This window comes from Canis lupus, chromosome 5, assembly GCF_011100685.1.
Source record: "Canis lupus familiaris isolate Mischka breed German Shepherd chromosome 5, alternate assembly UU_Cfam_GSD_1.0, whole genome shotgun sequence".
NCBI lineage: Eukaryota > Metazoa > Chordata > Mammalia > Carnivora > Canidae > Canis > Canis lupus.
In genome coordinates, this window is record NC_049226.1 from 56,390,402 (window position 1) to 56,405,467 (window position 15,066).

Sequence of the window (15,066 nt, forward strand, 5' to 3'; positions counted from 1 at the left end):
ACCATCATCAAGAAGAAAGACTTAAAAATAACTAAGTATGGTAGTGCGATGTGTTATAATAGAGGTTATACAGACAGTGCAACTGAGCTCATGAGAAGAGAAACAATTAAGCCCAGGAAGCTTTAAAAAGGGTATTAAGAGGGGACCTCTGGGTAGTGCAGTCAGTTGAGCATCCAATTATTGGTTTCAGCTCAGGTCATGATCTCAGGGTCATGGGATCAAGCCCCGTGTTGAGCTCAGCAAGGAGTCTGCTCAAGTTTCTCTCTCCCTCTGCTTTTGCCCTTTCCTGCACTTGCTTTCTCTCTTTCTCTCTCTCTCTCTCTCTCTCTAATAAGTAAATAAATCTTAAAAGAAAAAAAAAGATGTTAAGAGAAGTGACATTTGGGCTGGGGGATTGATGAGTAAGTAGATATCTACCAAACAAAAGAAAAAAAAAAGGATGTTAAGAGAATGACATTTGGGCTGGGGGATTGATGAGTAAGTAGATATCTACCAAACAAAAGAAAAAAAAAAAGATGTTAAGAGAATGACATTTGGGCTGGGGATTGATGAGTAAGTAGATATCTACCAAACAAAAGAAAAGCAAAAGAATAACTAAAAACACAAAAGTGAGTAATGTGTACTATACTCAGGAAAAAACAATCTGGTGAGGATAGAGATTAGGAACAGCCAGAAAGTGGTAGGAAATAAGACTGGCAAAATAGAGCAGGCCAAATTATAGCCATATTATTATGTCATATGAAGCAATTCATATTCTATCATATAAACAATGAAAAATCACTAAAGCTTTTGTAATACCCTTATATCTTTCATAAAATACCCTTTGATCCAGGGCATGGGATTAGATACTATTTGTTAATTAGGTATGCCCTGAACTCAAACATCAATTTATTTATTTAAAAAAAAAATTTTTTAACTATTCCACTTACCTATTCATGAGACACAGAGAGAGAGAGGCAGAGACACAGGCAGAGGGAGAAGCAGGCTCCACACAGGAAGCCTGATATGGGACTTGATCCTGGGACTCCAGGATCACGCCCCAAGCCGAAGGCAGATGCTCTACCGCTGAGCCACCCAGGCATCCCTCAAACATCAATTTAAAATTAGGGTAATCAGAGGCACCTGGATGGCTCAGTGGTTGAGCATCTGCCTTTGGCTCAGGTTGTGATTCTGGGTTCTAGGATTGAGTCCCACATCAGGCTCCCACAGGGAGCCTGCCTCTCCCTCCACCTATGTCTCTGACTTTCTCTATGTGTCTCTCATGAATAGATTAAATCTTTTAATAAAAAAATCAATTAATTAATTAATTAACTAAGTAAAATTAGGAGAATTAGCAGTAGTATGTAGTATTAGAAATATGTGGTAATGATCCTTTGGGGTATAAAATATTTCTTGTCATGGTTTTATGTTAGTAAATATGACAAAATCTGTTTAATAGTTCAGAAACAATTTACTGAGCACCTATCATGCTCCAAGCTCTATGCTAAGCATTAAGAACAGGAAGAGGGCAGCCCTGGTGGCTCCACGGTTTAGCGCAACCTTCAGGCCAGGGCGTGATCCTGGAGACCTGGGATTGAGTCCCACGTCAGGCTCCCTGCATGGAGCTTGCTTCTCCCTCCCTCTGCCTGTGTCTCTGCCTCTCTCTCTATGTCTCTCATGAATAAATAAATAAGATCTTTAAAACAAAACAAAACAAAAAAGAACAGGAAGAGATGACTCTGGCCCTCAAGGAGTTTATAATCTAGTAGGAAGAAATATAAACATTATTTTACCACTACTTAGAATGATCCTGTGCAAGTTGCTTTATTTCTGTAAGCCTTGTTTTCCTTATCTATAAAATGAGAATAAAGGATCTACCTTGTAGGGTCCTTGAGAGGATTAAATCAAAATGCATATAAAAATGCCTAGCACAGTGACACAGAGTTGGCATTTAATAAAGCTAGCTATTACTCTTTCATTGCCTAGTGGTATTGTTTTCGTAGAAATTATAGTTATGTGGCACTTATTCAATTGCCAGTGAACCAATTTTATCAGCAACCATTAAGAACATGCTACGAACCAGGCATTGCACTAAGTTCTAGGGATTCAAGGATGAATGATCTGTAATACACAGGATTTAATTTTACTTAAGATCATTTAGGATATAAATAATCATATTATTCTACCAGAATAAAAGTTAATGACACTAACATGACTAAAACACATTACTAAAGCAATACAAATAATTTAATAGAAAGTAATTTATATGGCTACTGATAGGCTATTTGCAAACATTTTAAGAAAAGTTTTAAGGAATGGTTTAAAATGGTTATTTTCAACTAGAATTATCACAATAAACTTCATTTACTGCAGTTGTAATGCATGACCAGTTACATCTTTAACACCAACCATTCACATTCTTTCTTAAACTTACATGGCATTCTAAATATAAATAGACCCGAAACTAAAACTATAGTCAAAAGTTTACTTGGGCACAAGCCTTTTATATGAAAAACAATAAAACATTCTAGTTAATATTTTTGAGGTTTTGAATTTACTCTTTAAAAAAAAAAAAAGATTTTATTTATTTATCATGAGAGACACAGAGAGAGAGAGGCAGAGACACAGGCAGAGGGAGAAGCAGGCTCTATGCAGGGAGCCTGATGTGGGACTCGATCCCGGAACACCAGGACCACACCCTGAGCCAAAGGCAGATGCTCAACCACTGAGCCACCCAGGCGTTCCTTGAATTTACTTTTCAAGTATAAAGTTGTGCATTACACAGCAGGATAACCCAAATTTTCACTATTTCATATTTCCAAAATACTTACGGGTTATTAACTGAATGTTTATGATTTTTCCATCCAATTTTCGCAAACTGTTTAACTGTTGTTCCTGTAGAGAAAACAAACATCTATTAGTGAGATCATGCCTTCCTGTTGCTTATTAACAAATGTTGCAATGGACTGAGTGTCCCATTAAATATTTCCACATTTTCCCTTGTATAAATTATGAGTACTGACAACTTCAACAGATTTCTCACATAAATATTTCTTTAATTACACCTGAATATAATTAATGAATTGAATCTATTAATAAGCATATGAAATGAAAACAGTTCAAACTGGTCAAGTCTACCTAGTATAACTAGAGTCCAATTTCAAAAACCAGAAAATATAGCCTGGGATTCACAGTGGATATAAAGCAGGAAAGCACTGCCAGAAATTTTTCAAGGAGTCTGCCAAAGCATCTCAATGCCCCTAGACTAAGTGAATTTTATAAATCATACCCTCCAGGACCTGATCCTTCTCCTTCCTCATGATAAGGCAAAAGGGTCTTCAGAAAAGTTACAGCCTAACAAAAAATACGTTATGTTTTTAAATATCTTAACAAAAAGCTTAAAGATTAGTGTCAGAAAAACAAAAGTATACATTAAGAAAGTAAAATATGCAAGGTTTTTTTTTTACTACTTAAAAAAAAAAGATTTTATTTGTTTATTTGAGATAGAGTGAGACCCAGAAAGATCACAGAGGGAGAGGGAGAAGGAGAAGCAGACTTGCCACTGAGCAGAGAGCCCAATGCAGGGCTCAATACTAGGACCCTGGGATCATGAACTGAGCCAAAGGCAGATGCTTAACTGGCTGAGCCATCCAGGGGCCCCCACTACTTTTTTTTTTTTTTTTAAGATTTTTCTTTTATTCATTTGAGAGAGAGAGCACGAACAAGGGGGAGAGTCAGAGGGAGAGGGTAAAGTAGATTCCCTGCTGAGCAGGGTGCCTTACCCGGGGCTTGATTCCAGGACCCCAGGATCATGACCTGAGCTGAAGGCAGACACTTAACCAACTGAGTCCCCCAGGCACTCCCCTTTTTTTTTTTTAATACTTTTAAGAAGACAAAGCAGCACAAGATAGGTTCTGAATCCTGCTTTAGAGCCAAAAGACTAAGGAAGAAAAAAAAAAGTCCACTGATAGGAGCTGATAATGTTATGTTAATGCATGGCACAGGAAAATGAAGAGTCCCCATTTCTGCTTCATCTCTATCTTCTCTGTCAGGAGGATGATCTTCAGAGCAGAAATGATATATGTATAATTGAGCAAATCTTGAAAGAAAGAAAGTAGAGTCCATGCCAGTGATCTTTTACCAATAAGGGTGATGATCAGGAGGCAGCCAACATGGATTCAGTAAGAACAAGCCATAGCAGATTAATATCTTTTTTTCATTGGTTTGACTGGCAGATCAGATGAAAACATAGTATCTGTATATCAGCAAGGCAATGAAATGTTTTAGGACATCTTTTGGGACAAGGTAAGGAAATACTATTGGTGGGTTTTGGTTTTTCTTTGCCGGGAGCATTTTGACGTTACTAAAAAAACAAGGGTTCTTCTGTCAAATGAGTTTAGATAATACTGGGTTAAACAAAGTTAAACAGATTTCTTTATAGCAAGACATTCAGAGCCTTTACTATTATTACATGTGTATTATTACTGTCTAAAAGGGGGTTAAAGGATGAAGCATCTCCCAACTTATCTGACTCATGTCATTAAAGAACCATACAAAGTTAATGTCCCATGGAACACATGCTGTGAAACCACCAGCACTGACTAATGCGTATTAACCTGGAGAAAAGTCTCTAGGCTAATCTCTAACCTCAGTCATGCTCTAGCTAGTATGTCTACCAAAAATTGGATTAGGAAATTAAATATATGCTCACCAAACCTGAACCCGGGAAGGACTGCTTTATAATGCTGAATCCAAATAGATTTCAACAAGGCTTATTAACCTTATTAATGGGTTGGATCAGAATGTAATTAATTAAATGACCAATTCTATTCCAGAAACCCCAAAACAACCTGGGAAAAGAAGAAGAAACTATGAAAAAGGCTCTGAGGTTCTGTTTGACTACAAGCTCAATATGATTTAACTGTGTTACAACTACCAGCAAAGCTCACATGTGATCACAGTATCTGCAATGAGACCGGTGATGATGGCTCATGAAACAAGTCAGATGAGAAACGGTTAAGGAGAAGAGAAGTTAAGCACAAGGTCTGGCTGGCTTCGGATATCTGAAGAGCTATAAGGTAAAAGAGGCGCATCTCTTGTGAGCCTCAGAAGACAGAAACAAGACCATGGGTGGAAACTATAGAGAGATCTGAGTTCAAAGTGGAAAAGAATACTGTAACGATTGGAATCATCAAAAAAATAGAGTGGGCTCAGTTGGTGGCAAGTTCCTTGTCGCAAGAAGTACAAATGCTTTATTGTCAGGTATTAGATTTACAAGTAATTCATTCATGGATTGATGAGGGAAGAGGGGCAAATGAACTCTATAAAAGCACTTGGCATACTGTCTGACATAAGAGATATTTAAGAAGTGTTGATGTCTTTTCTTTTCATTTTTTCTTACCCTAGGACCCAATTAATCTATAGAAGACAGCAACTCTTTAAAAAATATTCCGCCAGTGACTTACTATATATTTATTAAGCCTGGGTACTAATGAAAAGGCTTGTTGACTACTGATCCTGAACTGCTAATTCAGATTTTTGGTTATTCAAAGGATATGTCTAATATAAAAACATTTCAGGGATGTCTGGGTGGCTCAGTTGAGTGTCTGCCTTTGGCTCAGAGAGTGATCCCGGGGTCCTGGGATCGAGTCCCGCATCAGTCTCCCTGCAGGAAGCCTATTTCTCCCTCTGCCTATGTCTCTGCCTCTCTCTGTGCTCTCATAAATAAATAAATAAATAAAATCTTTTTAAAAAATTTTCAACCTCCTTGAGTCAAACTTTGAAGCCATAAAAATCTGCTGATTCTACAGCAGAACGTAAGCTACTACATTCTTATGCAATCATGTCTAGTCACAAACAGCAATTTCAAATGACAATTTAAAAGCCCGTAAGAGGGATGTCTGGGTGGCTCAGTGGTTGAGCGTCTGTTTGCCTTCCACTCAGGGCATGATCCTGGAGTCGGGGATGGAGTCCCACATCAGGCTCCCTGCAGGGAGCCTGCTTCTCCCTCTGCCTGTGTCTCTGCCTCTCTCTCTCTGTGTTTCTCATGAATAAATAAATTAAATCTTTTAAAAAAATAAATAAAACCCCATAAGATTCTATAATTTATTAATCTACTGGATGAAAAACAACGTTTCAACTAAAATACTGTACATTTATACCTCAAAGTTTGGGCTAGAAAATTGTCCAACTATTCTGAATAATATAAAACTTGAGAAAAGATATAAGCTTAAAAACACACCAGACACAGGACTTCCAGGTAGCTGAGGACAACAATTTAGCAACCTAAATCTCTCTCTCCATATCCTCCAAAAACAATATAGAATGACAAGAAGATTTTTAACTCTTTGAGGAACCTCCCACACAGTTTTCCAGAGTGGCTGTACCAGTTCACATTCCCACCAACAGTGCAAGAGGGTTCCCCCTTCTCTCTTTTTTTTTTTTTTTAATTTTTATTTATTTATGATAGTCACACAGAGAGAGAGAGAGAGAGAGAGAGAGAGAGAGGCAGAGACACAGGCAGAGGGAGAAGCAGGCTCCATGCACCGGGAGCCCGACGTGGGATTCAATCCCGAGTCTCCAGGATCGCGCCCTGGGCCAAAGGCAGGCGCCAAACTGCTGCGCCACCCAGGGATCCCGAGGGTTCCCCTTTCTCCACATCCTCTACAACATTTGTTGTTTCCTGTCTTGTTAATTTTCGCCATTCTCACTGGTGTGAGGTGGTATCTCATTGTGGTTTTGATTTGTATTTCCCTGATGGCAAGTGATGTGGAGCATTTTCTCATGTGCTTGTTGGCCATGTCTATGTCTTCTTTGGTGAAATTTCTATTCTTGTCTTTTGCCATTTCATGATTGGATTGTTTGTTTCTTTGTTGTTGAGTTTAATAAGTTCTTTATAGATCTTGGATGCTAGCCCTTTCTCTGATATGTTATTTGCAAATATCTTCTCCCATTCTGTAGGTTGTCTTTTAGTTGTTTTCTGTTTCTTTTGCTGTGCAGAAGCTTTTTATCTTAATTAAGTCCCAATAATTCATTTTTGCTTTTGTTTAAGGGGACAAGATTTATGTTATCTTTCCTACTTCAATTTTTTGGCATGGAACATTCTAGATACTTCCCATATGATGTTCTATATATAAATACTTTTTTCACAGCTAAATCCTATATGGACTATTTCTTCAATTTAATTAAAAAAACACTTTATATTTTATATATCCTAGCATTGTCCACAGATCCGAATAAATTCCTGTTGTTTCTCATCACATGCATACAACTAACAATAGGTCTAAAAATTTTTTTAACATACCATATTTTTCCATGTGCTCTTTTCCAGCACATGCAAACATCTGAGGAGCAACTGGTTTGGCAGACAATCCATATTTATTGATGAAGACCTCAACATGCTTATCAAGTGGATTGGTCTTCTGTGAAGACTAAAGAAGAGGAAAAAAAAATCAATAAGTACTTGACATGATAAGTGTCTCTTTCAACTGTTACAGTGTTACTAAGACATACACATACTCTAAGCACATAGTAAAAAATAAGCAATGTGAATAAAATTAGTCAGGAAATGTTTTACAGGAAAACAAGGAAAGGAAAAATAATCAAATGAGATATTAATTTTTTCACAAAATATCTATAAATAATCCAGTAAGCAGGGTGTCTGGGTAGCTCAGTCAGTTAAGTGCCCAACTCTTGATTTTGGCTCAGGTCATGATCTCACAATATGGGATTGAGCCCGACATCGGGTTCTATGCTCACCCTGGAGTCTGCTCTGGGTTTTCTCTCTCTCTCTCTCTCTCTCTCTCTCTCTCTCTCTTTCAATTAAATAAATAAAGTCTTTTAAAAATAATAAAATAAAAGAAAGAAAGAATTCAGTAGGTACTCATACTACTCAAGGTGCTGGGAATAAAATAGTGAGCAAAACAGATAAAAGCTCTGCTCCTCTGGCATTTACATCTGTGTCAGGGAGAGGGCAAAAGGTGATGAAGACAAAGATAAATTAGAATGTAAATAGGGGCACCTGGGTGGCTCAGTTGGTTAAGAGCCTGACTCTAGATTTCAGCTCAGGTCATGATCTCAGGGCTGTAGGATCAAGCCCCACCTTAGCCCTGCACTCAGTGCAGAGTCTGCTTGTCCCTCTCCTTCTATTCCTCCCCCCACTCACTTGTTCTTTTGCTCTCAAATAAATACACAAAATCTCTTTTTTTAAAAATGTAAACAATAATGCTATATAAAAGAATAAATCCAAGTAAGAGAATAAAGACTGAAAGTAGGGGACGCTTGGGTGGCTCAGTGGTTGAGCATCTGCCTTTAGCTCAGGACATGATCCTCGTGTCCTGGGATCAAGTCCCACATCGGGCTCCTCAGAGGGAGCCTGCTTCTCCCTCTGCCTGTGTCTCTGCCTCTCTCTATATATATCTCTCATGCATAAATAAATAAAATCTTAAAAAAAAAAAAAGACCTGAACTGTTAAGAATCAGATGCTCAACCAAATGAGCCACCCAGGCACCCCAAGAAAAAAATAGTTTTAAAGAAAGAAAATTATTGTTAGATATTATAAACAACTCAACAATCCAAAGGCTATATTAATATAAATGGGTCTTACAGAGCCTGAACACAGAAACCTTAAAAATAAGTACATATAATTATGTATTTGGATAGCCAGAGATGGAAATTTTTTTCCTATCAAAAGAAATTTTTAAAAAAGAGAGAGAATATGTTTGTTGCTAAGTAAAAAGGAAATGCTAATTAAAACAGTGAAATACAACTTCTACTTCTAGACATGATGGATTACAGAAAAACAGATTTATCCTTCTACCTTAACCAACTAAAAACCAGGATAAAATATAAAAAATCAATCATTTTCAGTCAAGTAGAAAGAATAGTATAGTGACCTCTGAGAGAAGGAAAATAAATAAGATGAGCATTATGACTGTCCTCAGATTACTACCTGGAAACAGTATGAAAGAGTAACATAGGGTCCAGTAGTCTTCCTAAGTTGAATAAACAGAGTTTAGAGAAGTCAAGCAATCTCGAATTCACAGAGAAAATAAAGTGAGAGAGAGGGTGAGCATATGCACATGCTCTGAACATCTAGAGTATTCTCCTTGAGTCTTCAGTGAGTCTGATCAATACATGAGTATGAGGAAACTACTTAGATAAGGGGGAAAAAATTACTGGATAGGAGCAGATAGAACAATTCCCAATGCACACACAAGGCCAGAAATAGTTTTTATTCTCAAACCACAATAGAAAGATCTCCTAATATATGGGTTATCAATAATCCTAAGGTTATTGCCTGGAAGTCCAGGCCAGTTTGGCCCACAAATAAAGGCTTTTCTGATTCTACCTAACAGAGCTTAAAAGCAAATCTCAAAAGGATCAAACCATTTCTAAAAGAAACTGCCCCAGAACAAATCCCCAAATAGTTAAAGGAATATAAAAATTCAACACCCAACAAAGTAAAATGTACAGTGTCTAGCATCCAATCATAAATTATAAAATATGTAATAAAATAGAAAAATAAAACCTGTAAAGAGTAGATTAATTGATCAATAGAAATAGACTTAGAAATGACACATTAAGACAGCATGTAAATATACTCTAATTGTTCAAGAAGGCAGAAGCAGAAGCATGACAATGAAAAATATGGAAGATATAAAAAAAGACCCACATGAAACTTTTAGAGATAAAAAAGTACAGAATATGAAATTAAAAACACACTAAATGGAATTAACAGCAGACATGGCAATATAGCTAATTAGTGAACTTAGGTACATAACAAAATAAAACATAAAAAGAAGAACTCTAGAAAAAAAATTAACAAAGCATCAGTGAGTCACAGAACAACAATCAAGTTTAGTAAATGTGTCACTGGAGTTCCAGAAAAAGAGAAGATGGAGAGAAGGAGAAGTCAGAAGAAAAATATTTTAAGACATAATGGCTAGAGACATCTGGGTGGCTAAGTTAGTTAAGCATCTGACTCTTGATTTTAGCTCAGGTCATGATCTCAGGGTCATGAAACTGAGTACTGCATTGTCTCCATGCTCAGCACTCAGTCAGCTTGCCCCTCTCCCACTGCTCCTCCCCCCACTCATGCTCACTATCTCTCTCTCAAGTAAATTTTTTAAAAAAATCAAAGACATAATGGCTGAAATTTTTCCAAATCTGTTGAAGACTATAACCCACATATCCAAGAACCTCAACCAACACCAAGCACAAAAAACATGATAAAAGTTCAACAAAGGGGGTATGGGGGTGGCTCAGTCAGTTAAGCATCTGTCTTTTTTTTTTTTTTTTTTTAAGCATCTGTCTTTAGTTCAGGGTCCTAGGATTTAGCCTCCATCCAGCTCACTGCTCAGTGGGAAGCCTGCTTCTCCCTCTCCAGTCTCCTGCTCCCCCTACTTGTGTTCTCTGGCTCTCTATCAAATAAATAAAACCTTTAAAAAAATTTCATCAAAGTACATTATAATAAAATTGGTTAAAATCAGTGATAAAAAAAAATCTCAAAAGCAACCAGAGAAAAAGATATATTAAGAATATAGGAATAATTCGGGGTGCCTGGGTGGCTCAGTTGGTTAAGTAAGGGACTCCTGACTTCAGCTCAGGTCTTGATCTCAGGGTCGTGAGTTCAAGCCCCACACTAGGCTCCACACTGGGCATGGAGCCTACTTTATTTATTTTTTTATTTTATTTTTTATTTTTTTAAATTTTTTTAAGGTATTTATTTATTTATTTATTTATTTATTTATTTATTTATTTATGATAGTCACAGAGAGAGAGAGAGGCAGAGACACAGGCAGAGGGAGAAGCAGGCTCCATGCACCGGGAGCCCGATGTGGGACTCGATCCCGGGTTGGAGCCTACTTTAAAAAAAAAAAAAAAGAATATAGGAACAACAACAGAAAAAGAAGGATAGCAGACTTTACATCACAAAAAATGAAAGCCAAAGACAGTGAACCAATATCCTTAAAGCACTAAAATTTTTTATTTTTTATTTTTTTATTTTTTTAATTTATACAGAGGCAGAGAGAGAGAGAGGCAGGCAGAGAAGCAGAGACACAAGCAGAGGGAGAAGCAGGCTCCACGCAGGGAACCTGATGTGGGACTCGATCTTGGGTCTCCAGGATCACACCTCAGGCTGCAGGCAGCGCTAAACCGCTGCACCACTGGGGCTGCCCAAAGCACTAAAATTTTTTAAAAAGTAATGCTAAATTAGAATTCTGTACCCACCGAATATATCTTTCAAAAAATAAGATAAATAAACATTTATTAAAACATACAAAAGCTAAGAGAACTCATCACCAGCAAACCAGCACTATACAAAATGTTAAAGAAAATTCTTCAAGCAAACAGAAAATGACCCTAGAAGGAAATATGAATCAATATAAAGGAATAAAGAGCACTGAAAATGATAACTATGTGTATAATTCAAGTTACCTTTAAAACTACTTTATTTTTTTTAATTTATTTTTTATTGGTGTTCAATTTACCAACATACAGAATAACCCCCAGTGCCCGTCACCCATTCACTCCCACCCCCCGCCCTCCTCCCCTTCTACCACCCCTAGTTCGTTTCCCAGAGTTAGCAGTCTTTACGTTCTGTCTCCCTTTCTGATATTTCCCACACATTTCTTCTCCCTTCCCTTATATTCCCTTTCACTATTATTTATATTCCCCAAATGAATGAGAACATATAATGTTTGTCCTTCTCCGATTGACTTACTTCACTCAGCATAATACCCTCCAGTAAAACTACTTTAAAATTATCTTTAAAAAATAAAAAAAATCGACTAAGGTAAATTCAATAACTGTTGTAGAGTTTATTATATATATATGTGTGTGTGTGTGTGTGTGTGTATATATATATATAGAGAGAGAGAGAGAGATGTAAAATGTGCTTCTAGGAAGAAGCAAAAAAAAACTTTATAAGGTTCTTATAATACTATAGTGTACAGTCACAATACTACTCAAAGGTGGTCTGTGAATAAGTTAAAGGTATATATGGTGCTCTAAGAATATGTTAAAAAAAATCATTAACTACAATCAGTTGGGCTTTATTCTTGGGTTACAAGAGTGGTTTAATATCCACAAATCAATCATCGTGACACATCACATCAGTAAGAGAAAGGATAAGAACCATATGATCGGGATCCCTGGGTGGCGCAGCGGTTTGGCGCCTGCCTTTGGCCCAGGGCGCGATCCTGGAGACCCGGGATCGAATCCCACATCAGGCTCCCGGTGCATGGAGCCTGCTTCTCCCTCTGCCTGTGTCTCTGCCTCTCTCTCTCTCTCTCTCTGTGACTATCATAAATAAATAAAAATTAAAAAAAAAAAAAGAACCATATGATCATTTCAATAGATGCAGAAAAAAAATTGACAAAGTACAACATCCATTCATGACAAAAGCCTTCAACAAAGTAGGTTTAAAGGGAACATACCTTAACATAATAAAGGCCTTCTATGAAAAACCCACAGCTAACATCATCCTCAATGGGGAAAAACTGAGAGCTTTTCCCCTAAAGTCAGGAACAAGACACTGACACCCACACTTCTACTCAACATAGTACTGGAAGTGCTAGCCACAGCAATCAGACAACAAAAAGAAATAAAAGGAATCGATATCAGTAAAACTTTCACTATTTGCAGATGACATGACACTATATATCAAAAGCTTGAAAGACTCCACCAAAAAACTGCTAGAACTGATAAACAAATTCAGTAAAGTCACAGGATACAAAATCAACATCAAGAAATCTGTTGCATTTTTTTACACCAATAATGAAGGAGCAGAAAGAGAAACTGAGAAAACAATCCCATTTACAATTGCACCAAAAATAATAATATACTTAGGAATAAACCTATCCAAAGAGGTGAAAAACCTGTACTCTGAAAACTGTAAAACACTGATGAAAGAAATTTAAGATGACACAAAGAAATGGACAGACATGGGGTGCCTGGGTGGCTCAATCAGTTAAGTGTCCGGGATCCTGAGATCAAGCCCTGCATTGGGCTCTGTGCTGAGCATGGAGTCAGCTTGTCCCTCTCCCTCCTCTCCTCCTCTCATTCTCTCTCTCTTTCAAATAAATAAATAAAATCTTAAGAAAAGATATGGAAATACATTCCATGCTCATGAATTGAAAGAACAAATATTGTTAAAATGTCTATTCTGCTTAAAGCAATCCACACATTTAATGCAATTCCTGTCAAAATACCACCAGTGTTTTTCACAGACTTAGAACAAACAATCTAAAAATTTGTATGGGACCCCAAAAGACCCTGAATACCTAAAGCAATCTTGAAAAAGAAAAGCAAAGCTGAAGACATCACAATTATGGACTTCAAGTTACATTACAAAGCAGTAGTCATCAAAATAGTGTAACACTGGCACAAAAACATAGATCAATATATCAGAATAGAAAATCCAGAAATAAACCCATAATTATATGTCTAATTATTTGTTTTTCTTAAAGATTTTATTTATTTATTCATGAGAGACACAGATAGAGGGGGGTGGAGGCAAAGACCTAGCCAGAGGGAGAAGCAGGCTCCATACAAGGAGCCTGATGTGGGACTCAATCCCAGATCCCGGGATCACGCCCTGAGCCAAAGGCAGACACTCAACCACTGAGCAACCCAGGCGTCCCTATATGGCCAATTAATCTCTGACAAAGCAGGAAAGAATTTCCAATGGGAAAAAGACAGTGTGTTGGGAAAACTGGACAGCAACATGCAAAAGATGAAACTATACCACTTTCTTACACTATACACAAAAATAAATTCAAAGTGGATTAAGGACCCAAATATGTGATCTGAAACCATAAAAATCCTAGGAAAGAGCACAAGCAATAATTTTACCAAGATCAGCCATAATAACTTTTTTTTCTAGAAAGTCCCCTGAGACAAGGGAAACAAAAGTACAGCAAAAGAAACAATCAACAAAACTAAAAGGAACCTATGGAATGGGGAAAAAAAAATTGCAAATATCATATCTGATAAAGGGTCAATATCCAAAATATAAAAAGAACTTATAAAACTTAACACCCCAAAAAACAAATAATCCAATTAAAAATGGGCAAAAGATATAAACAGACATTTCTCCAAGGAAGACAGACAGATAGCCAACAGACAGATGAAAAAGATGCTTATTATCATTTATCATCAGGGAAATGCAAATCAAAAGTACAATAAGATATCACCTCACATCTGTCAGAATGGCTAAAATCAAAAACACAAGAAACAGATATTTGCAAAGATGTGGAGAAAAAGCAACCCTCTTGCACTGTTGGTAGAGATGCAAACCAGTGCAGCCACTGTGGAAAACAGTATGGAAGTTCCTTCAAAAGTTAAAAATAAAACTACTTTATGATCCAACACTATTGGGAATTTACCCAAAGAATACAGAAACACTAATCTGAAGAGATACATGCATCCCTATGTTTATGCAGCACTGTTTACAACAGCCAAGATATGGAAAGAGCCTAAGTGTCCATCAAATGATGGATAAAGGAAATTTGATACACACACACACAATGGAATATCATTTGGCCATAAAAAAGAATGAAATCTTGCCATTTGCAATGACACGGATGGAGCTAGAGTAAAATGTTAAGTGAAATAAGTCAGAGAAAGACAAGTACCATAGGATTTTACTCATTTGTGGAATTTAAGAAACAAAATAGAGGAGCAAAGGGGAAAAAAAGAGAGAGACAAATCAAGAAACAGATTCTTAACTGCAGAGAGCAAACTGATAGTTAACAGAGAGGAGGTGGATGCAAGGGTGAGTGAAACAGGTGATAGGGACTAAGGAGTGCACTTGTCATGATAAACATCAGATGATTAAAATAAAAACATCTTTTGAAAAGTTAAATTATTGTATTTACTGTGTTTTGAGACTAAAAATATTCTACTGGAGAAAAATAAGAAAAATTTCTGTTGAATAGGAAAAAAATATACACTAGAAATCCTAAAAGCAGGACAAAACATTAGAGATATAGTTAATGAGCTTATATAACAACTAAAGCGAAATTACAAAAAAAAATCTCAGATGACAGAAAAAAAGAACAAAGAAGATATTGAACAGAAAGA

At 36.8% G+C, this 15,066-nt stretch overlaps 1 protein-coding gene across 1 annotated transcript in view; it reads right to left on the reverse strand.

Moving 5' to 3' along the window:
• SCP2 (sterol carrier protein 2) overlaps positions 1–15,066 on the reverse strand; it is a 103,817-nt gene that overhangs the window by 68,243 nt on the left and 20,508 nt on the right. Inside the window, exons 6-7 of the mRNA XM_038537506.1 lie at positions 7,283–7,409; positions 2,811–2,874 (exon numbers count right to left, since the gene is read on the reverse strand). Coding sequence (XP_038393434.1) covers positions 2,811–2,874; positions 7,283–7,409 — 191 coding nt within the window. The remainder of the gene's footprint in view (positions 1–2,810; positions 2,875–7,282; positions 7,410–15,066) is intronic.